Source organism: Scomber scombrus, chromosome 2 (assembly GCF_963691925.1).
Source record: "Scomber scombrus chromosome 2, fScoSco1.1, whole genome shotgun sequence".
In the NCBI taxonomy this organism is placed as follows: Eukaryota; Metazoa; Chordata; class Actinopteri; order Scombriformes; family Scombridae; genus Scomber; species Scomber scombrus.
Window position 1 is genome coordinate 5,545,495 of NC_084971.1, and position 25,712 is coordinate 5,571,206.

The following is a 25,712-nucleotide window of genomic DNA, read 5'->3' on the forward strand; positions in this document are numbered from 1 at the left end:
ACTGCTTAGGGAAATTTGAGACAGCTGTTAACACAAAATTAGTTTATAAAGTTGTTACATCAAAGATTCGAGCAAACAGTTGCTTATTTATACATCCAGCATCTAGCATTTAGTTTGTGTCCATGTATAGCTCTGTTTTGTTCTCCACCAACTGCTAAATGCTCCACATGTACAGAGCAGTGGCTTTATCAGAGCTGTCCACTGTTGCTGTAAATGATGCTGATGGGAGCAGTGAGAGTGAACCTAAACACTAAAACTGTGTGGAGAGGTGTTTTCATACATGTACATACCATGTTGCATTAAAGTGTTTCTATTGCTACTCTATGTGAACGCAAACACTTATTTCCTTTTTTGTGTCGTACCTTATTAAAAACCCAGATCTCTCCATTAACGGTGGGTCGCGGCACTCCGTGGCCGTTGTAGTGGAAGAGGACTCGCTCCTCTTTGGCGTTGCGTCTCAGCGACGTGCACAGCTTCTTCACCTCGTCCACCGTGGGGTCCAGGCTCTGTTTGTAACGAGCCTGAAAAACAGGAGGGGGTGGAAGGAAGAGATCAGTATCTGGAAGTAAGAACTTGGTTTATTTGCCAAGCATGACTTTAAGTACGATGATAATATTTTGACATTTGTTCAAATAAAGCAGCAGATCCACCAACATCTAAGGTTGTGCTTCATTCAGTCATTCAGTCAGTCAGTGTGAGTGGGTGTGAATCTTTGCTTTGTGAAAGAACAAGAAATACACACAATGAAAATGTACAATGACCCATCTTGAATAAATTGTATGTATGTCCCCTTGAGGAAAATCTGGACTCCAGAGTTGAATGCAGCAAACATCTACACATTCATCACTTATCATGCCTGCAAACCCTCAGAGATAATAAAAGTAGAGCAGAGCAAGCATTAGATCTTTATACATCATGGTAAATGATGCAACGTCCTGTGTAGAGGCAACAGTAGACGTCGGTTGGTACGTAACATACAACAAACAAAGCCCGGAGGAAAGAGAGAGGCACACGGAGAAGAAACATCTATGAGGAACAAGGTTGGATGACCATGAGAGGTTTTCTCTGCTCACTTCTTTAAGTACGTGTATGTTTGCGTCATGAGTCGTCATATGAGAGCAGCTGAGGGCGCCGAGTCAGAGCGATCAAACAGTGACTTACATAAACATGATGTTAATTAGTAGTAAAGGAGACAACTTGTTTGAGGGTAAGGAGGCTCGCTGTGTCTTACATGTACGTCACGGCCGTGGAGTCAAGGTTTATACTTGAACTATAATGTATCGACAGTATAAACAGAAGAGAGTGGATTTTCTTTATTTGACATGTCAGATTTTTTCATGTATTTCAAAGCCGCTGTGTGACGTTAACGGCGGGTAAAAGAAACTGCCTGATGTTTTCCTGAAGGAAACATCAAACAACAGCAGAGAGAAAAACTCATTTATAACTCAATAAATCTGCAGAACAAACAAGGACACAAAATCTATGACAAAAATAAATGAATTAACTTCCAATAAAAGTCCAATTCTACAAGTTGCACTCACAGTTTCAACTTCACATTAAGTTAAAAAGTGTTGAAATGCAGGTTTAGTGTTTCTTCCATTAATATTGTACACAGTCTTTTTGCATTTAATCTGGAAAAGATGGTAAAAGAGGCCAACAAATACTGAACAGTACCATGATTTTAGATAAAGCTGGTAAGAGAGGAGATCTCTATCTAGTTGAACACTATGGCACATTTTGGAGTTGACAGATTAAATCAAATGTAAAACTATTTTGAATAAATGTAACCTAGTTCGACAAGTTATCATGTTGATTCTACGCATTGATATACAGAGGCACAAATTACGAACCTCAAACATCAATATTCAAAATATATATTTTAAAAAAGCAGCGTTTGAATGATCAGATCAGTGAATGAAGGAACAGACAGAAATGAGTCCATGATCGTCTGACAGAAAAGGAAAGACAACTTCAGAGACGCTGGTCTATGAGTGTGCAAACTTTATCTTGTATGTATTTATCCTGCACAGCTGATTTGGAGTTGCTGAGATTCTGATGGTTAATAATTAATGAGCAATGCGGCTGTGTGCTATTTGCATTATTATCAATTTTGTGAATGGATATTGTGTGATAGTTAGACAGTTAAGTACTATTTATTATGATTGTGTAGGCACATGATTGGTGTAACTTGCAGATTGATTACTAATTGATTACTTGATTATTAATTGAAATTGTGGTTATCATTTATTAAATCAATATTTTCATTTGCAAAGTGAAATGTAATTCAACATACTACTGTTATATAGTAAGCTTTTTTATTTTTTCTTTCTCCTGATTTGAATTGAAGGTTATCAACCTGAAATCTAATAACTGAAAACTTAAATAAATGCAGAAACGAAGATTTGAAGTTGTCCACTGCGTCCTCTGTTCTTTTTCAAGTTTGGGCAGACACTGAGTCAGAAAAAAACAAATAACTAGACACACACTAATGTGAAATGATTTAGCTGGGAGGCTCCATTACAGAAACAGCAAATAAATATATAAAAGGCACATAAATATGAAAACAGACAAATAAATATACATTACAAAAGCAAGAAAGTACAAAAGTTATACATGGTGTTGAAGTCATTTAAATTTAAAAACAAAAGTGTAAAAATAAGTGTTGAAATAAGGTGTATAAAGTGTAAAAGACATTTTAATGAAAGCTCAACAAATATAACAGTCAGCTGATATCGGCCTATCACAGACGTATCAGCTGATAGATTTTTTTTTTTTAAAGTTATATAGGCATCATTTTATGAGCATTTGATCCTTTTTCCTAATTCAAGTTTAATACATATATTTTTTGTTCTATGTTTTATTATTTATAGTAATTTATAATTATCATATTTCCAGTGAAGTTTACAGTTTCAGTGCACTGATGTTATTTTATACAATGAATATTATAGTTAAACTGTAAAATAAAATGCATCCATTACATGTCTTTGTAAGGGTTTCACATTTGAGGGATCATTGCAAAAAAAAGAGTGTGTGTGTGTGTGTGTGTGTGTGTGTGTGTGTGTGTGTGTGTGTGTGTGTGTGTGTGTGTGTGTGTGTGTGTGTGTGTGTGTGTGTGTGGTCATTAAGAAGAATTAAGAAGTCTTATGGCCTGAGGAAAAAAGCTGTTCCATTTCAAGAGGAAAAAAAACAAAACAACTTTGCATTTTTAAAATACCAAACATTCCAAGTGTGAGGAGAAATCTGCTGAGCTGCTGAAGAGCCCAAAAATAAAGATGAGAATCAGTTAAAAAGTGACTAATGAGCTGGCGGAGCAGATGAAGACAGTTTGTTTGCAATGATACAACATTCTGTTGACTCAGACAAATGTTGCACTTTGCAAGATGTCAAACCTTTTAAAAAGGTCCTTTTATATTTGACAGTAATAATGATTTTTGGCTGAAAACCTGCCAGCATTAAATCAATAGACTAATAGTGTTTATGGGACTCTTGGTTTTGATTGTAAGGAACATAAATAGTACAAATATCACTTTTTTAAAGCTTTTCCGCATTTGAGTGTGACATTTAAACAAGCTGTTGATAGTAGGAAGACCATTCTACACATAAACTCAAAAACACAACAACACTGAGTTTGCTGCTTAACTTATTCTCTCCGCCACCTGTCGCTGACTTCAGATTCAACTTCACCAGTCTACAGACAGTGAAGTTGGTCTGCACCTGCGGCGTGGAAAAGCTGGTCCACAAAAATTGGGAGTAACAGCGGGAAACAGGACATGTGCGATGTTTGCATTCCCCCTCCGTCCATTAAATAGTGTGTGTGTGTGTGTGTGTGTGTGTGTGTGTGTGTGTGTGTGTGTGTGTGTGTGTGTGTGTGTGTGTGTGTGTGTGTGTGTGAGCACGGACGGAACGGACACAGAGGTGTCAACGAGTTATGCAACAGAAAAGCGCCCCGTTAGACCGGCTGTCTCATTATCACACTCACCATGTGCCTTCTGTTATACTGTAACTAACATGCCTTTTACCCAACAGCCTGCCTCCTGTCAAACCACTCTGAATCACACAAAGAGCCACGTTCTGACCTCAACTTCTTACAAAACTTCAAACCATTAAAAACAAACAAAAATAAAAGACACGAATATACCCTTAAAAAAATGACAAAACCTCCTCCTCCGTTTTCTTCCACTAAATATTTACACTTCTTCTGCTATTCTGTAGTTTTTCGACTTACTGTGAAGCTACTGTCATTAAAACTCTCTTCCTTCACTGTCACATTAAAAGCCTTTCATGGTCTAACAGTGCTTTGTTTGAAATTTGCACAGCATCATTTTTACATTTTTTCAAGCTTGTGTTAAAACAACAGTAAAGTGTCCATAAGAACTTTTCATACTGGCTATTTAAGGATTTCCTGACTGTTGTTTTAAGACAATTTTCTTAAAAAACTGTGAACGTGCGCTTTAAGTTATTAATATTGACATGCTATTGTATGTGAGCTGTCAGATGTCAAACTGTGATGTTTTTTTTTAATGATCGTGTAAGCTTTATTTATATATGAGTCTTCTAGCTATACAGTAATTTATACAGTTACAGCCGTGCGATCAATGATAAATGCTGTAATCCTAAATATTAATCTTGATTCAAGAAGTCAAATGATCACTTGTTCATCACATCACACATATCCTACAGAGGCCAAACTGAACAGACTTTGATCAAAGATGCTGCCTTTCAGCTTCCCGTATCTGGATGAGTTTGAATTGTAGCGTGATAGCAGAGCTCGGCAGGCTTATTCAATTTGGCTATAATCAGATAAGAGTGTCTGAATGGCAGCAGCCGCAGCACTCATCCTGATGATATCAAGTGGTATCTGAATGGCTTAATGGTGTTAGTGAGGGACCTGCAGTGATGGAGGTGTAGCGTCTGAAATCAGAGCTTGTATAAGAGGTATGGAGGAAAAAGAGTGTTTACACCTGCTTGGATTTGTTATGTTAAAGAAATACATTCATGTTACATTTGAGAGTCAGATTAGATTTTTCTGGGTGAAGATAAATAGTAAAAAATGTGAACTCCTTTCCTAACATTAACCACCTCGACCTGTAGGGGGAGCTCCTGCCTCCAGAGGTGAATGCAAGCTGCAGCTGTCTGTAAAACACCTCCATTACGTCCATCAAAACCACAGGAAACAAACTCATTTTTTTCTTTTCCTTTAAAAGGTGTTCTCTCGGCCATTTATCATCGTGTCACCTCCAAAGAACAAGCGACCTTTTCAAAAGCAGTGTGAGCGTTCAGGATGTAATTAAAATGCACACTGTTAAGCTGAAAGTTCAGTTGGGAGCCTCTGTGGCCGTGACAACGTGTTTGTAGTGATGGTGGACAATTATATTTCAAGTCATCATCGTGATAGAAAATGTAGTTTTAAGATAAGTGTCTACTGCATTTAATTTCTCACTTGTGACAGGGACCGCTTCTATCACCTGTAAGTAACCTAATGGTTCATCTACCCCTGTGAAAAAAGAGGGGTTAAAGAACATGACAGTGATAGCAGCAGCCACTTGTCAGAGAGGTGAAATGAGCAAAGTTAACCTCTGTCCTCTCAGTCGCCAATCAACATGTGATCACTAAACGCTGACCTCAGATGGAGCTTAAAAAGAAAAACAAGGAATAGAAAAAAAAACTAGAGGAAGCATTTCAAAGTGACTCAAGGCAGTACAGTTGGGTTAGAATACTGTATATTCCATTTCCATTTTGCTAACCTTTAAAAATTAATGAATCGTTTATTCAAATTTGACTTTTCTCTTAAATCTTTATAAGGACAATAGGAACATAAAAAAATCATTTAGCAGGATTCTGTCTCCTTTTTTTAATGGCTAAATGGTTAATGTGTTCTCTGAGAGCCGGTGATTATACTCAGCCCACGTTCATTTGTTAGTGAACAGAAACAGAGCTAAAAGTGGACTGTAGGTGTGTGTGTGTGTGTGTGTGTGTGTGTGTGTGTGTGTGTGTGTGTGTGTGTGTGTGTGTGTGTGTGTGTGTGTGTGTGTGTGTGTGTGTGTTCTGTCCTAGGCTACTTCTGGGGACAAATTCAGATATAGAACCAGTTAATTGCGGATGACCTGGCAATAGGGGATCAAGTACCTTCGAGGAGAACTAATAGATACTCCAAATCTTTCATTCCTTCTGCTGTCAGGTTACTAAACTTCAACAGTAGTCATTTTAAATGAAATTTGTAATGACTGTCCCTTTTGCTTGATAACAGATGTAACAAATATCTATTTACGTATTATTTTATTGCTAAATATCTCTGTTTGTTTATGTGATTATGGACAGGCCTTCCTTGGGATCAATAAAGTTGTCTGAATCTGAGAAGCAGTGTCCTCAATTAGGAAAAGGCTGATTTTTGTGTCATTGGTTAAGTTGAGTGTAAGCCTCCAGAAAATGAATGTAAGTCAATGTAATGTCCCTGAAAGTCACTATGGTGTGTGTGTGTGTAGTTCAACTAGACCAGGTGATCGCACCATGTCAGCTTCAGGAGAATTTACACTTTCATACACATCATATCAATAATGTAAACTGATGGATTGAACAGGTGCGCGTCGTGTCTCAACTTTTATGTATGCAGCTTGTGAAAAATAAGGTGTAAAAGTGCGCGAGTAAGATACATATTTAATCAATCTGCTTCTGCTCATCTGATTTTCATGTTGGAGCTAAAGCTTGTGAACATTAATTAGGCTCCAAGTCCAAACAGCTATGTTGGATTACAGATCTGAATTGAATCTGTGAGTTTTGGTTATTTAAAATGTTAGTTAGTAGCAAATGTTGAAAACTAAATCTAATTAGATTTGATGAGGGATTCAAGAAGGATTTGGATTGGATAATGGACCATGCCCAAAGCTCCAAACAGTGAAGCTAAAGCTGGGTTCTCTTGGTCCACACCCAAGAAGAAAATGTTTCCATCACTGTTCCAGCTGACAGTTTTAAACATGGCGTTACATGAAGTGACAGGCTACTCAATCATTGGACAGTTTCAGTATCAGCACTACTTTTTACCCCCACAGGGGAACTACAATAAGTTTACTCTGGTGGCTGATAGTAAATCACCGAGCTTCACCGTAGATGAAGGATTTATTTATCTTCTGTAGTGGTCATGTAGGCAGAAATGAGCATTATTCAAGTCTGTAAGTGGACTTCATCTTTCATAAATAACAATGAACGTCTTAGAATCAGCGTGAAGGAGGAAATACACCCTGCTCTGCAACATGATGGAGGAAATGGTTACTACAATCAGCAGACAAATGGGACACATTTGTTTAGTTTCATACACGTGTTATATATCAATGTCACAATAATGCTGCTGGTGGGCTGACACACAAATCACAGCAGAGTTTACTTTCAACAGGGTCGAGACTTTACTTCTCCAAAAGAACAAGTCGTCACTTCACCGTGACAATTATCAATAACAGAGTGACGGTGTCATTCATAACCTGGTTACACAACTACACTTAACCCTGTATGCCTCATGAATGTGAGAGCACTGAACACACACTCGACAAACCGATTTCCCTCATCTTCCTCACCTTGAAAGGAAATTTGAAAATGCCACTGATGCACATTATGGAAAGTGTTAAAAAGTCATGTCCATAATGATATTGTGTGAGTCACTGTAGATGAAGGGAAAGAGAGTCATCGAGTTCAGATCACACCTTAGCTACCTGTTATTATCGCATACACCAGGAGATCAGTGTATGATCAGAATGTGAGTGAAATCGGGGCTTGGTTGGTTTAAAATTGCTTCGGCAAAAATTGTGGTGCCCCTATATATGTACAAATTGGTGATGTATTTTGTAAATTTTAGTTTTAGATTCAGGAAGAGCAATGAAGTTTCTGTCCTGGTTGGGGAACATTGGGTCTACAAGTTCTTTGTGAACTTGGAGAGGGATTATGTCCCCTAGAATATCTCATGAGGGTACTATGGGGTACAGATCAACCAGCGATGGGATCTGACCTGGAACTGGATCAGGCACAAAAAAAAGATAATATCAGGAATCAAGAAAGTGTATTATTCAGCTGTATTTGAGAAAGTACAGGCAGTCTGATGAAGAGCAGCGTGCAGGCCTGTGTGGCACTAGTCATTTCCCCAGTGACAGCAGCCCTGCTGGGGCCAGTGTGTCAGGGCTGAGTCAGTTCACAGCAGGTCGGATGGAGCAGAGGGAGAAGATGACACGTCACCTTCCCGTTCCTGCCAGCACACACGCCTCCTGTCCAGATCACGTTACCCACGCAGCCATTTCTCGGTCCCCAAATTGTGGCTTCGGGAGTGCGGACGACTGCACTTTTTGTGGAGTTTTCAATAAAAAATAATTAACTAAAGTTAAACACGGGGCTTTACACAAGTAGATGGAGTAACCAGCCACAGTCTGTAAATAGTTATTAACGCCTTTTCCTGTCTAATCAGGACTTTAGTAACTGAGAATCATCCAACCTTATTCATTGGTTTTTTTCATATATTTATTGACAGCTTCACTGTAAGATTTATCAAGACATGCCATAATGATGGTTAGTTGTTTTACGAGAAACCTAAATGCACTTAATCATTGAAAATAATCCGTTAATCTAAGGAGGAACATGTTTTAAGCTCATGTCTTATCTATTTATGTTAGTTTGGTTAATTGGTTTAAAATGTATTTATTCATAAAAATAAACATATGCCAAAAATAACTCTAGAATAACAACACATGAGAATCACTTGACTCAAATCATGTGAATCTACTCAACTTGTAGTCATCTTCATCATCACTATCATCCTGAGTGTGAGGATGAGAGACATTCTCCTCACATGACACAGGCCTGATGACACTGCTGTTAAAAGGTGCAATGTTAATGAAGTGAATTCATCCATTCATTAAACCACTAAACATCTGTATGTCATATAAGAAAACCATCGTGCTCACAGTGTTTTAAAGCAGAGGTAAGTGGTCATAAATGTAAAAATGTATTAAAAACTCATTTATAAGAATTAAACATTCATATAATAAAGTAGCGGGCAGCTGGTGCTTATGTAGCTCTCAGTCAACATGTTAGAAATCAACTAACACATTGGTTTCTTATCACTTATGTGTATGATCTTATGTTATCAACAACTTAAAGAGGCATTTTGTGTTCCAAACAGCAGATAACTGATGGTGCGGCAACACTCATCATTTCTCCTTGGGTCTGTTCTTGTGTTTAAAGACGAGTCCGATGCTGAAAGAGAGCAGCAGGAGTCAGAACACTGCTGCTGCAGCTGACTAAGTGACATGAGTTACGTAACCGGCAGAATGTCCAAAACGCACAGACTGACTGTTTGTATAGATTTTAATACAGGATTTCAAACTTAACCTGCTTCAAATGCAAGTGCTATAACTGTTTGAAATCTATCACTGCTGAATCACATCCTTCAGCTTTCAGGCCTTTACGTTTTGTATGGAAACATGATCGGCTTCATTGAGAAAAGCTGGGAAATCAATGAGGCTTCCTCTCTGCTACCATAACACACCTCACTTCCTGAAAACTTCAACTACTTAGTAGGCTTTCCATTCACACTGACTGCCCGATTCCTCTCCTCACATTTCATCTACGCATCCAGTCATAGCGACCCTTTTTTTTTTTTGTTCCCCAACATGCCTTCAACTCGTAGATGCTTTGGAAATTTCCCATAGTAGTTACATGAGAACTTGAACTTGTAACATTCCCAGTAAGACATATCTAGACAGGGATATTTGTCATGTCATGCAACTTGCCCTTCCCAAAAACTGGAGTTTTCACCAATACATTATTTGCCAGCCTTGATTTCATTTACTTATTCAAATCTTCTGATATCCAGCTTTCATTTCAGAGTCATAACAAAAACACAAAAATTGGTAAAGCATTACAAACACACACACACACACACACACACACACACACACACACACACACACACAGAGAGACACAAAAGAGGACGCTGATGTTCCCACACACTATACATGTGGGACCATTTCAGTGTCAGACTCAGGGAGCTTTAATAGGCTGTATGAGATCAAAACCTCTGTGAATATCCATGTTATGTGTGTTTGTGTGTGTGTGTGTGCAGTGTACACGTGTGTGCTAAGAGAAGGGGCAGAGAGACTTCTAAAGCACCAGTCCAATTAAAAGCGAAGCTCTTAGCAGCTCTCGGAGGTCTTTGTGTGTGTGTGTGTGTGTGTGTGTGTGTGTGCCTGCGTGTGTGTGCGTACGAGCACATATTTAGAATTCAGTCAGGTTACTTTAGATTGCACACAGGCACTTATGTTCCTGTATTTGACACGTTTTCTATTGTTTTTGGCTCTAATCTCATCACACTATGAGGTTTAAATAGCTGATGATCAGCTTTAAAAGGTGTTGGAATTCTTTTGGGTGAACAGCGTAATGCTTTTTTTATACATAATCCCCCACTTTTACAATTATTTGTCATTTTTCAAGCAAAAGCATCAAATATTACACAGCTTTAGATTAATGAGGACTTGCTTCTTTTATTTTATAGTCATTGGATACTTAAGGTTGAGTACTGCTGGTGAGACGAATTATAATGTACAATATTTTCCTTTTTTTAACATTTCGTAGATTAAATGATTAATTGGGAACGTTTAGATGAATCAATAATGATATTTCTGAATTTTTTTGGCTGCTTTTACAAATTCATTTCCTTCTCTGGATGATAAAGTTACATGTTAGGGGTGGCTGCCAGTTTGATTCCTGGCTCCTCCAGCGTCAGTGATGTGAGTGTGTTATTATGATTAATTAGCATTATTATTTTTCTTATCTTTGTTTTTCTTTTAATAACCCACCTCACATATTTGGTTTAATTCACTTTATAGTGGCTTTATTTTATTATATGTGTATCATATTTTATTCATCTTTTATCATTTTTTTATTTTATTTGGGTATTCTGAACTTCTTTCCCTTAAACAGCGAATCACTGAACATAGGAGCTCTATCAAGAGGAATGATGTAACTATCCCTGTTGCAAGACATTTCAATGAGGAGCAACACCGTATCACATCTCTATTTTTTATAAACCTGGAAGCTATGAAGCCCAGCCAAAGAGGTGGTAAGGTCAACTTCCTCAGAAAAAACAGAGAAGCAAAAGTTCATTTCCAGGAGGCATGAATGAGAACTTTTCAATGTTATTATAGATTTTTTTTAAATGTCTTTTGTATTTGTGATTTCTTAATGGTTTGTATTATATATTTTTTACTCGTCCCACATTTAGCACATTTATATATACATGTTATATGTATGTGTATGTATGTATTTATATATGTGTATGTATGTATGTATATTTAAGCATACATGTAAGCCAATATTGCGTATTAAATAGACACAGTTTAGATTTGAGGCTGTATTTTTATGGTTCATGGACTAAATATGATGTCGTCTATGTCATTTATTGCATACTCCTCTTGCCTCCCTGCCTGTCTGGGACAATGATTGGCCTGAAGTCACACGACCATATATCCAACCCACCTTGATGGATTACCCATTGGCTGATGCACATCTGGATGCACAGTATTGGTTATTTTTTGTATATATATTTTTTTTTTTAACCTTTTAGAATGTTTTTTCTGTTTTTTAAATACCCTATTTAAACACTGCTTGTAGTGTGTTTTATGTGTTGATGGAGGTCTGCCATCAGTGCATGAATGTGTGTGTGAATAGGTGAATGTTGACATGTATTATGAAGCATTTTGAGCACTCAGAAGACTAGAAAGGTGCTGTATGAATGCAGTGTGTATGAACATGTCTGTATTGCAATATGTAAGCAAAAGGTCAAGGGTTTGATACTTTCCACAGTGACTATGCTTTATATAGTTATAGATATATGAAGAAACTCAGTATATAAACGTCAAGGATACACACCTGTTATATATATTTGTGCTTTTTTTTAATAGAGTTATAGTTGTAAAGCGGTATAAACAAGGCCAAGCAAGAGATGTTCCATCTGTCATGAAGTGCTGGTGGGCACAACAGTAACCTGTGGTCCAACAGATGCATTTGAGCAGCTATACTTATCCAGAGCAGCCGGCTGCCTATTACGGCGCTCTCTCCTCTGCTCTAATCAACTGCTGCCCTCATTTCCAGCCACCTGCAGGGGAGAGTTACACCAGTTGGTGATTGAGGAGGGATTGGAGCGGGCAAGAGTGCCACAAACCATTAGCCTGCAGACAGAGCTCAGGGACTGCTGCTGTCTCTGACTCTGTGTGATGTGTGATGTTGTGTGTGTGTGTGTGTGTGTGTGTGTGTGTGTGTGTGTGTGTGTGTGTGTGTGTGTGTGTGTGTGTGTGTGTGTGTGTGTGTGTGTGTGTGTGTGTGTGTGTGTGTGTGTGTGTGTGTGTGTCTGTACTTTCTAGTCAAGGGAATCTATTGAAAGTCAAATTTAAGTTTTATCAAAAACCTTTTCATTTTCACCTGGAGTCCTGATTTCAAAGGGCTCATCCTACAGCGGCCTGTGTCTGATATACATAATAAAACCACAGAGATGAGAGAGCTGAGGAGTTACGAGTAGCGACGCCTCATTAAAGTGGAGTGAATAAGTAAATGTCACTTTGCAAAAAAAAACCCAGCTGTAATAATACGTGTTAGTCATTTGGAGGTTTTTTATGGTGGGTAAATTGATTGTCTTGTGATGCTGGATGCTTGCTCACAGCCATGAAAATGACCAGAAATTACAGCATGAGGCAGAATAATGAGGTATTAGAGTATTGATCAGAAGCATAAACAAATACACAGGCTTATTGTATTGTGCTGCGTGACACTAAGAATCCCTCTTAATGCTGCTTTAACGACCAAAGTAAGAAAACACACATCTGTCAATACTAGCCTCCAAACACAGCTAATAAAGAGTCCAAAAGAATCATTTATCAAGCTTTAATTTGCTGTATATTTTGGAGTTTTGGACTTTTGTTTGGACAAAGGAAGCAACTTGAATACATGACCTTGGTCTTTCAGTTGCTGTAATGGACAATTTTTCACTATTTTTCTAAATATTAAACCAACGGTTCCCAACAAGCGGGTCATGGTCATGAGTGGGTTTTCAGCATTTGTGTTAACTTCATCCAAAAGAATGTAGTGAATTTATAGTTTGTAGTGGTCCCAAAGCTGACAATACCAGTGACCTATCAGTGCTGGCTTCATAGGTCATGTGACCCTCACCTTCACGTCTATTGACTGTAGTGGTCTTTACAGAGGCAAACATGTTGTTTGTTCCACAACAGGCTGAACTAAACACTGAATATACTCAGCTACTAACACTGAACAAGAAAGAAAGAAAGAAAGAAAGAAAGAAAGAAAGAAAGAAAGAAAGAAAGAAAGAAAGAAAGAAAGAAAGAAAGAAAGAAAGAAAGAAAGAAAGAAAGAAAGAAAGAAAGAAACAGAGACAGACAGACAGAGACTATGCAGTAGTAGTGGTCTGTTGTTTGTGCTGAACATTTCCAGTATAAAAGACCAGCTGAAATCAGACTGAATGAGTTGTTATTTCAACACCTGGAATGCTTTTAATTGCTTTCCTGCTGCATTGCATCTTGTTATATTGAGTTTTAAGCCTCTGTTGTACTCAGCTGTTTTTACTTTTCATTTATAAAGTAGCAGTATTGGTTTGTTTGGCTGTCAGTATGAATCCACTGACAGGATGGAATACACTGAATGCTGGAAACCACTGGACTTAACAATTCATTGATTAATAAAGAAATAGTGATGCCAATTTTGTATTTTTTCTGACGTTTTATATGGATTGAAATGTTGGAGAAAATTAAATCATGACCCTGGCAGGAAGTAGAATGAAGTGACGAGAGACAGACTGGGATTTGGGTTTCAGGGTTAGAGGCAGTGGAGCAGTAGGACAGTGAAGAGAGGGACACACAAGCACGTATAGACGGAGCCCCACTCGGATGTAATCGATTCATTTCACTTCAGAAATAGCTGCTAACTCTGTACACAGCACCGAGGATCCACCAGACAGGACACACACACACACACACACACACACACACACAAACACACTTTGGTGTTATTAAAGGCACACAGAGGATGTCTGTCAGCTGTGTGCTCCAGTAAAAGATGCATCGACTCGATCCCAGGGGCCGTTTAGTAGGATAAAGTTTCTGTGACTGACCCAGACACACACACACACACACACACACGCACACACACACACACATGTACAAAGCATGTGCAAAGTCTCTGTCTCTCTTCTCAGTTCCAAGTCTGCATCAATCCCATTCGTTTCCTATAATAACTCAGAAGAGCTCAGAGGGGGTTTCACAAAACACATTCCTAACTGGATCAATGGATCTATATGTACACCTGACATGGAAGGAGTGTTTTCTTTATAATGCATGTGCACTGTTGCTTGAGTGACCTGTTTGTGCATGTGTGTGTGTGTGTGCATGTGTGTGTGTGTGTGTGAGTGTGTGTGGTTCCCCAGGCTCCTCATTAGTGCTTCCATTCAGAGTGTCAATGGGCTCAGCGTGACCTGAGGAGAAAGAGCTGCCAGAAGCCAATAAACTGTTTAAATGGTGTATGTATTTACTGTGTCTGCAATCACAACTCATGTTAAAATGCAGAGTTGTGGTATTGTATGCATAAACTTAAAAGGTAAATTCAAATCTAATCTGATTGTAATTCTCAATCGTATAATAAATGTGTGGCAAAATTGGATTGAAATCTAAAATCAATCAGGTGTCAAGTCAACCACTATTATGAAAGCATACAGTACACTATCAACACAGTCACACCTGTCTGCAGACAAACACGTCATAGACCAAAACACGTCCACGTTGACGTCCAACTGTATAGTCTAAACTACAAGCCCTGCAATAAATCATGTTTGAGTTTAAATGTTCTGTTTTTGTATAAACTGTTTTACAGTGGTGCTGATTTACGATCATTTCTGGATCCAAAGCACCGGCGGTCTGCACGTCAGGAACACCAGGACATTTCCCGGTGTCCTGGTAGTCGGTCTGGCCTGGAACATCACCAGCAAAAATATAGCAATTAAGGATTTTACAGTTTCGCTGCCTTAAATCTGCAGCCGTGTGTTTACATGCAAGTCGCAAGAAATGGAAGATTAGGGGAAAAAAAGAGAAGCCCTCATCATGCCAGCTCTCATTCATGCCACATAACCTGAAAGCAAAACAGGCTACAATAACGTAACTAATACGGTCTGTGCAACACAATGATGAAGATCAATAGCACCATTTTTAATGTTTTTGTTCTGCTGATTTGTTGGTCCCAAATTTATGGGATAACTTTCCTCCGTAATTAACAAAGTGGACAAATGTATACCTAGTCTAAACCGTTATATGAACAAATAGGGTTAGCCTACAAAAGTAGAGGTCTGGTGGTCTACGTGAAAAAGGTGGCCTGGAATGGAGTCAATATCCCACCCTGAATGATTGCCATACATATGAAATACATAATATCATGCATAACACCATACAAAATATGGAATAGAAGCACAAAATTGTGCAATAATACATTTTTAAATACACTGTTTGGTTTAGTTTGTCTTGACTAAAGGACAAAAAGTGGCGTGAGGAAATAATAATCATTAGGGAAAGAACCGCCATTGTGAAATTAAAGCAGAGTTTGGAAAGAGGACATTGTGTAATAAAAACAGCTGGAATGACCTCCAGTAAACGTTGTTAAAGTGGAAAGGAGGATGACATTTACAAGTTTGAAAAAGTTATTGTACTGTTTCACATTTCATGATTATATTACATATGTTGTGTGTATTTATGACTATGATTTCGTTCAATTTGAACACTTTGTGTCTTCGTAATATCTCAACTGCAACTAGTCATGTTATCTTGTGCATGTATCTGAAAGCGGAGTCAATTTTCTATTGAAAACATTCTACTGTTCTCCATCAGATTATACAAGCAAATAAACTGGCGGCTCTCAGTATCCTTGAAAACAACTGTGTTCCTCACTGTGCTCAAAAGCAAAAAAAACTGAAAAAGCTTCAACTAATGTAATTTTCTGTAACACTTCACTAGAAAAACAATGCAGCCTTTTCTGCACATGCTCAGTAAATGTGATGTTAGTCGTGTGTAAGCTGCAGTAACTTCGTAATCGGTGGGGGGGGGGGGGGGGGTTTAAATCATACCTCTAATTGTGTAGCCCTTGTGCCTGCTTAGTGAGTAATGTATGGGAATGTGTGTGTGTGTGTGTGTGTGTGTGTGTGTGTGTGTGTGTGTGTGTGTGTGTGTGTGTGTGTGTGTGTGTGTGTGTGTGTGTGTGTGTGTACGGGAAAGAGAGATGTAAGCATGTGGATGTCAGGTGAGCCCTCGTTGCTGTGATTAATGAACTGTCAGTGTGTGTTTGTGTGTGTGCAGCTGTGACTCTAGCCCTCGGGGCTTTAAAGCCCATTGAGCATGCATGGAAATGACCTTCTTCCAGTGTGTGTGTGTGTGTGTGTGAGTATACATGTTCCTCACCACTAAACAGACCTACACCCACCACCCAATCCTTTTCCTCCACCCTACCCCCCCCCCCCCCCCCCCCCCCCCTCCTCCCAGGCCTACTGTAACCAGCGCTGGGAAAATGGACATCGGAGTGTATTTTCTGCCCTCCTGCCTCATTCCTGGAAATCTCACTGAGGCATTTGTCACTAAAAATAGCTCCGGCATCATCAAATCTAATAGGCTTTTTGGATGTAGCTATAGTGTTTTAGCAATGAGTGAGAGAGCGTCTTTTTCCATTGAAAGGAGCAGAGAGGCTCCATTCATATTGCATTAAACGTAATGGCATTGAAGGAGCTGAAGATGATGGCTTTATTGGATTGGCGCAGTGTGTTTTTTCAGGAAAAGGAAAAGAGGAGATCACCTAAAAGCATTCACGGGAAAACTTTTGACATCATCATGAGATTGGGTATATTGCCAGGGTTGTAATGTTGTAGAAGAAATTAGGTTGGTGTTCAATAGCAACTTGCTGATGGAAAGCTGCATCACTAATGGGAGAAAGAGATGAATAACAGCCATATAATGTGAATTTGTTTTACATTCCTTATATATTATTATATATTGTATATCTCTTCGGAGACTGATAACATCTCTGCATTCCTGAATGTTTCCTGCACTTTATATTGATATGACTCACAACTACAAACAGGAAAACATCCTCCACAAGCACACATAAAAAAAGAACAGCAGTTAGCAAATGTTTGGGTGAATCAGAGCTTATAAAAGGCATGTAAGGCAAACTGATGAAGGAAATGAAAGTGTCTATGCAAATTTAAAAAGGACAGAATCAACTGTAAAGGCATGGCTCTGTTGTTTAGTCATGGTTTGTGACCGGCGGTACAGTGTTTGAAATGAGGCGTCGTTTTATCACCGAGCAAATGTGAAAAAACTGAGAGTTAATATGTTAATGTATAAGTAAATATGGAGTGTAATGGTGAGCTTAAATGTGTGAATATTTCTATGAAGTTGCTAATATTCTTACTATTCGTATGGCACAAAAGTCAAGAAAAATCCTGTTTTGAAGCTTAATATTAATTTTTAAGAAATCTTCAACTGAAATATTCAATGTAACCATCCAATAGTGTTAATACAGTAGGAGCGGGCAATCTTATCACAACCGTTTTTCATGTTGCTTTTTAAGACTATTTTGATAGAAATGTGTCAAATTTTCACAGCAAAACAGTTGATGTTGTGTAGAAGTGTTAGTGTGTTTTTTCGAATAACTAGCAACATGTGCGCTGTTTTAAAAAAAATAGGCTCCAACACATTACACCAGAGCTGACATCGCGTTAGCTTGTAGCAAGACAGAAGTTAGTGCTACCAGTTAGCAGACGAGCTAAACGCTAAATTGTTACCTTTGAGCCTCCTAACAGGACATTAAAACTGCTGAAAATCTCACAAACAGCGAAAACAAAAGTATTTGGGCTCCTGGGGTGAACAGTGCAGATAGTTTACTCTTCTGTTAGCTTGTCTTTACCTGTTACCTGTTAGCCTCCGAGGCTCGAGCAGACATTTTAATCATTCACAATCTAATATCATCATGTTGCACGCCTCTATAACAGTTCAGCATTTTCCTGCCTCTAAAATGTGTTAAATTGCATGAATCATGATTTGAGTGCAAGAACACAATAAGTGGACAGTGCTGTCTGAAGTGCTTTTTGTTATCCAAACAGTTCTGCCTCGACCTATCTCTCTCTTCTGTCCTCTCCTACCGGATGAATGAATCATCTCAAATGGGCAGACTATCAACTTTCTCCTTCAGGAAGTTAATAATTATCATCATCCTCTGCTTCAGGAAGTTATATGCAGAGGAAGATGATTATTCTCTTCCCATCACTCCATTCACTGCTTTATTTTCCTCTTCACCTTTTACTTTTCTCAGATCTTTCTTTAACTTTCTCTTCCTTTTCACTGCTCTTTGTCAATCCTAACATTCCTCTATGTCTGACTAGTTCTGTATGACTGGAATCATACACACATAAAAACATATTAAACAGGTCTGGTGCACACACGGACATGTAATTTTCTGAAGAGGAGACTAGCTTGATATTTTAATAGAAAGAATTAAATGAAAAGTTAAACTTAGTCAAAATAAACAATCGAGTGATTACAAACTGGCGGCTGATAAAAAAAAAAAATTAATGGTGGATATGAGTACACATTAGATTCTGAGAGAACGCCGACTTGCATAAATCATTTAAATATTTTATCACTCAAGTAGATTATTTGGTGGGCATCTTGTCATGGTTTTGTGTGTGTGAATTTAGTTTTCGCATTAATTTATTTTTTATCCACAAATACAATTTAGGAAAGATTAGATCGTAGATTGTAATGGAAATACAGGAATAAGAATAATCATTTACTTTTATGAATTGAACCAACACGTTTTAAGAGCCCTTCCAGATATGCTTTAAATGTAGGTCTATATAAAGTCCATAGTTCATGTCCCATATGTTTTTTTACCACAAAAAATTACATTTATCTTGTTAAAATCCTTGAAAAGGCATCTCTGGCTTCTTCCAGGACCTATAAATATGCAAATAGATTTCACTTCAGATGTTAACTATCGTTCATAAGATGTCTCCTACTTCACTGTCAAGTCCATTCTCAATGTACATGTACTGGTGGCTTCAAGTTTCCACCTCACACTTGTGTAAGTTGTGTATTGGCACACAATCCCAGACTAGTTGTGATGTCACAAATCCTGCTCATAGCAACCCTTCGAATCAGATTTTCAATGAGCCCAATAGAAACTTTCCACCTTCAGCAGAAGAATGTAAAAACAGCCACTAGAATCAAATCCTGCACATACATGTTTTTCTGTTCAGGAGATCTCAAACATTCAAGCGTAGAAACAAGAAGATAATCACATTTTTTTTTAGTGTAAGGGGACTTTATTTGTCCAACAAAAACAAAAAGTTACAAAAATTAATCTGTGCTTTCTCGCAAAATAGTTGATACAAGACACTGTGATAATGGGATGCAAACGGGTAAGGACTGAAAAAGATGAGTACATGACACGCGTGTGTTATTTAGTTAAATTATTATGATTTATGACATATTGCCAATAAAATAAAAGTAAACCTTGCAACGGTAGTTTTCACATCTTTAAAGTGTGGAGCATTGCATTGTGGGATTGTCAGTAGAACGTTGGAATATTTGAGTGCTCTATGTAGTGGATATATTTACACAGTCAACATTCGGAAAACCAAATAACATGGCGGACGGTAAATATGTTGTCCTATATAGTAAATAGGGAGTGATTTCGGACACAGCCTTGGTCCACAAAAGTGTTTCTGCTAATCACAAAAGTTAGCCGGTTTTGCTAAAAAAATTGCTTTTTTTGTTGCTGTGAACGGGCTTTAAGACTCAAACCTGAGACAACCTGATTCCACATTGATACTCCGTGAATCACAAATATTGAAGGGAATCCACAGAGAATGACCGCGCCTATTGGTTTTCATATTCTCTTCATCCGAAGGGCATGGAAGGTCTGAACACAGGGTCACCACAGTGCATCTACTTGAGCCAATGAGAAACAAAGTGTCTCGCCGAGCTCCATTACCAGCAGTCAGACAATGAATTCCTGCCAGCTCAGGAGACGTTACTGTGTACCTGACCCTGCCCTCTGACCTCTTGGTGAAGGGGAGGGGAAAGCACAAATACAATTTCTCCAACGTGGATCAATACAGCATCACATGACACTAAGGATAGTCAGGGTCACAGGACATGGCTTACAGGATGGTCTCTCTCATTTTTTCCTAATGTCTTTCCACTGTGACAAGGCTGCCATTTTTTATTTAGTGCTGACCTGAGTACTCGTCTACACTGTTGTACACTGTCTGAAAGGAAATGTTAAATGTTTCCAATTGAAAGACAGTACGCGGCTCCTGCTTTTATTCAGAACAATTTACAATAAATACATCAGGTGAATAAGCTAATCAGCAACAAGGACTATGAGGATAACGATTTCAGTAGCCTACCAATGATCCTGCCACCTCTACGTTATAACACCCGAGGTAAATACTCGCACAATAAATAAATAAAATTAAATGTGAGATGTAGAAGATTATTCTAAACCTGCCACTTTAGCAGGTGAAAGAGGAGTTGATGTTTTCCGTTGAAGATGAAGGACTATTTCTGCTACTCTGACTGAAGTGACAAGGTTGCTCTACCACTAGGAGGGGAAAACAAGACCTGGTGTCAAACTCCAACCTAATTAAGGTGTGCACCCAGTCGCTAAATGCTCCGGATCGATCTCCTTACATGATGTCTATGTATTCCTAATGGTGGATTGCTTAATACAGAGATAAGGGTCTCATGTTGACAGCCGGAGGTACTATCTATCTTCATTAAGATGGTGGCGGTCGTGGTTTGGCTATGATAAATGGCTTCCTCTGTACTCTGTTCCTATCTCTTTTTCTCACACCCACCTCCTGTTATTTTTTTCTGATGCCTTTCATGTTTGTGCACACAGTCCCGCTGCTTTTACCGACATCTCATTGAGGTAGCTATATATTATCGCTGTCAAAGGACTCAAAATGTAATTGTGATTAATAACATGACTTTGCGTAGTTAATCGCGATTTATCACAAATTAATCGCATATTTTTTATCAGTTCGAAATTTAGCACAAAGGGACATTTTTAAAGTGAAAGGTATTTAAGACTAGATGTCCTCTGGTGGTAATTCAGTTGACAAAAACAGCAACTACTAATAACTTTGGTCTTGTTGACAGACCAGTCTGACAGGACTGGGAAGCTCAACTTACTTCAAAATACTTTTTTCTTTATCCACTGTTCCTTGTTAGCTGCATTCAAACTTGATGCTTGAGGGCTCAAAAACAGGTGAGGCAAGAAGTCCTAACAGGACCCTCTTCTTCTTGTTTTACAGCGGGTGGCATCCAGCTTATTGGTGCATTACCACCACCTTAAGGTATACAGGTTTTTTTTTAAAGATCTTATTGTATCTTTTGATTCTGATACCATAGTGACACTAAACAGAATCTGAAGCCTACATTCAGATACATTCTTTTAAGAGTTTTATTTCAGCGTTCTCATACTGCTGAACTCTCATGGGCCAGAAAGACATGGTCGACCAGGCATTTTTCAACGCCAAGCACGTACATTCAGACAAGACTATCCCAAGTCATGGCTGACAGTCTCAGAAATAGTGGGGACCAACTTTTTTACAACATGGTGGTGAAAAGGCACTGCCAAATGTGTATTCTGACACCTAGACTCGAGTCTGTCTCAAATCAAAGAGTTAGTACCAACTATAAGTAGAAAAACTTCAAAAAAGACACCACTGGGACTTTCAGACTTTTTGTAATTCAGACAATGAAACATTCTGATATTTTTTAACAGAATAGAAACTTGGGAAACAAATCTTAATTATGCGACTCAGGGCCCTGTTTAGAGATGCTGCTGACCAGCTCTGCTTTGGTCTTGGGCGAGCCGTGAACCACCATGAGAAATCTAAAGTGATGTACAAGAACACTCAAGGTCCTGCCACCACAGTCGTATGCTGCTTATTCAGTGAAGTGTCCACTACAGGGAGCAGGTGACTCATTTTAGCCCTGGTAACACAGCAACCCTGTCATGTCTGGTTTACCAACTGAAACCAAGGGTGTGAAGTGAATATAAAGGATGGGGAAAGATGGGGATGTGGTACAGAGACTAGACAAAGATCTGATTGACCAGTAGTCGTGGTTTGGACTACGCCTGAAGGAGCGCATCATGCTTGAGAGCTCAGTGGTCAGCTGTGTGAGGACTTATGTCAGCAGTGCTTCTGATCTCACACCGATGGGGATGAGACCAGGTAAGTGAGGCACAGAGGTCACAGATGATCTCACTTTTCACTTCGATGAGCCTTTTTGACATCTTGTGTTGCCAGTTCAGGTTCAAGATTGCCCGCACGTCAGGTTAGGAAAGGTGTTCTCGGGGTGGCATCAGACAGCTGCTTAATGTACAGGAAGCTCAGGTCAAAAGATCCCACTTGGTGAAAGAGGAGACAAGTAAAGTTGAGCAGGGGACAACTTCTAAAAGGTGGATGGGATGATAGTGGTGCGAAGGATGCTATGAAGACTGGCCTGCCTGCTGGTAGACTTACCGTCTGGAAAAACTGATAAATAGAGGCAGTCATATTGTTCCAATGAGAAGTCTTCTATAATCAATCAATTGCGTGACGTTGAGTTCTTATTGTTCCAGTTTCAGAAGCTGGACTCCTTGGCGACAATGAAAGCGATCAATGTCATTGTGGGAACAGTGGTAAATAAGACGTTGCATAGTCAGATTCTTCGCCATGAAGGCTGTTGGATAACCACTTGTTTTTGGAAGTTTTACTGTTGTCAAAAACAAACAGAATATCTAAGTTGTATTTGCCTTCTAGACATTAGTGATTTTTCTTCCAGAAGTGTTTTATGGGCACGAAGCAACACACTGTTGTATTATACAGTGTGTGGAGATCATAAAGAGCAAGTGTTTGATTTTGACAGATCAATGTGGTGTATACTTTCAGAATGACGTGAATTCTCGGCATGTCTTCATACTGAATCATTTGGAGAGAAAAGTTTTTGGTGGTTCTGAATGTTTTCTTACAGATTTTGTTTGTTTAAATTGGGTGAGATACTGAGGCTTTATCGTATATTTCTCTATCAGCAGGGAACTCATAATCATGACGTCTGACGGAAAGGTTGTTGAGCAAAAACAGGCAAATAAAATAAAATAATTTAAAAAAGACAAGTGGTGAATTTACTTCTTAAATGCCAAGCGTCTAACCCAAACCCTGCTTCACTAAATTGGATACAAATGCATGCGTGCTCAGTCATTACTTACTTTCTTTAAACTGGATGCGATAAATCATTCTAGTAATTGGGTTTCGGGGATAAAACCAAATTCTGTCTCACACTACTTTGTGTATTATCTAGTCCTACAAAGGTGGAGGAAGCCGCCTTCGTTCTGCTTTTACACACACACACACACACGCCTTTTGAGAGGTTCAAGCTTGATATATTTCTTCATGGGTAGTTCTAATTAAAGTTCTGTTCAGCAGAGAGGGGGGTGGGGGCGATAAAATAAGAGCAAATGAGGGCTGAGGGGACAAGAAGAAAAAGGAAAGTAGAGGAAGCAGCGGAAAAGCAGGGAGAAGAGTTTTAGTGTCGACATGGCCTAAAAGAAGGCACAGTGAGTACAAGAGAAAGGAGGAGGGGAGAAAATGTGCTGGAGTGTAGAGGAGACGTATAATGATCAATTGTCCACAGCCTGTGGCAGTCTACAAACCCCTCTAATCCAGAAAAGACACTCCCCTCCTTTTAATGATGCCAAGGGACAAAGAAGAAGAAAGAAACCCTGTCAAACTCTGCATGACTGGGCTTTATGGTTTTTGGAGGATTTTCCTGACTCTCTTATGTTAGGACAAGCTGTAATACACTTCACAGACTTCAGATGTTAGGGCTCTTCAGGATGTTATTCTGTTTCTTCACATGGCTACAAGTTTTGAGTAGGATTGAGCGATGTGTGTATTCACCAGTGTGTTTGGTACACGGGTGGCCTAAGCACCAAGATACTTCTCAGGAACGGCTGAGACTGTCACTAAAATGAGAGCAGCCGGTCCACCTTAAAAGGCCAGTCAACCATAAGAGCTTGGTCGGATAATGCTAACCTACTTTCGCTAACTTCGGGGCTAACCCGTTCTAATGTAATCAGCAGGTGGCACTTGGCTTGGAGCTTGAGGAGTTGTAGCATTTATTCACTGACAAATAGTCTAAACTGTACACACACTGCACTACTACATTTACAGCTTTACTGTTAAGCCTCACCATCACAAACACTCCAATGTACCTACCCACATACACATATATATATTATTACATTACAGAACTGGAATCAGAGTGTTGAGACTTTTTTTTAATTCCTCTAAATGATAATCAATCACCAAAATAGTTGGAAATTTGTAGCCTTAAACTTCATTATTGTGGCACCTTTACCCTCACTACTCATTTAACAAGGCTAAGTGTGCGCCAACACTGAAATTACTAAGAGGAGAAGTCAACACCATTAAGGCAAGTACTCCTCCCTGTTACTGAAGCCATGTGCCTATAAAGTATTTTTTTTAAACACCAAACACAAGGATGGCACTGATCCAAGACATTGTCCAGTTTGCAGCATCTTGATGAAAAACTCAACCTCCTCTTAAACGGTCTTATCCACTGAAGCAGAAGACATAATTTTTGCAGTCTTTGGTGGGAGTGCTTGCCACCTTTGCTAACCAATTTCCTGGGAAAAAAACAAGCGTTTTAAAAAACCCACATAAGGTCAGAGGACGCCCTCCTCTACTACACGGCTGCGAGCCAGATCATTGAGCTAGATAATTCAGAGTAACCCTGACCCCCAAATGTTTGACTGGAGGCCATGGACAATTTAAAACAAGCAAACGTTTTGCTACTTCAAAAGCACAGGAGAAGATGCTTATATTTTAGTGTATATCAAGCTAGAATCCTTTCAATTTTACTTATTAAATCCACATCAATCACATGAAAACAGAGAAAGGGACCAGAATGAATAATTTTCAGTAATTCCAGTTATTCCAGTATCCATAACAACACCAACACAGTCATTTTAATTCAACATTCTTTTTACCCTCGTGGAAAATGTAATAAAAATCTGCTGCACATCTCAAGAATCATCCTAACAAGCAGTGGGACATCTGCCATTGAAAAAAAAAGGAAAGAAAAAAAACACTTTCATCTTGGGGTTAAGTGTCATTACATTTAAAGATGGACAGCGAGCCAGAAATCATGTTGTAAAATGAGCCCATTAAAAGGCCACCGCCGGTCAGGTCACTGATACAGATATGCCACACTGCCTTGAGACAGAGAGAGACACTGGGAGAGGAGAGCGCGCCATTAGAGATAGAAAAAGAGAGAGAGAGAGAGAGAGAGAGAGAAGAAGGGTGGGACAGGGGAGCTATTAGCTGAAGATTGGGGTAGCAGAGAGGAGGAGGATGGGGACTAATGATCTATACAGACAGCTGTCCTACTAATTAGTGCAGAGTGAGAGGTAGAGGTCCCAGCATTCACTAGTAATCAGGGCCAAAGTGAAGGACGGCGTGGTTGACTGACGGTAGGAGGGGGTGGGGGGGTGGGGGTAGGGAGTGAGGGATGCTGGGTGGCTGCTGACCAAGCCCGACGTAGTCTGGTGACATATAG

General features: G+C 39.1%; 1 protein-coding gene across 4 annotated transcripts in view; it reads right to left on the bottom strand.

The window, feature by feature from the left end:
* Positions 1 to 25,712, bottom strand: part of rptor (regulatory associated protein of MTOR, complex 1) — a 172,657-nt gene that overhangs the window by 112,305 nt on the left and 34,640 nt on the right. For all 4 annotated transcript variants that reach the window (XM_062440710.1, XM_062440702.1, XM_062440694.1 and 1 more), the window contains one exon: positions 363 to 521. In XM_062440710.1, the coding sequence (XP_062296694.1) occupies positions 363 to 521 (159 nt within the window). The remainder of the gene's footprint in view (positions 1 to 362; positions 522 to 25,712) is intronic.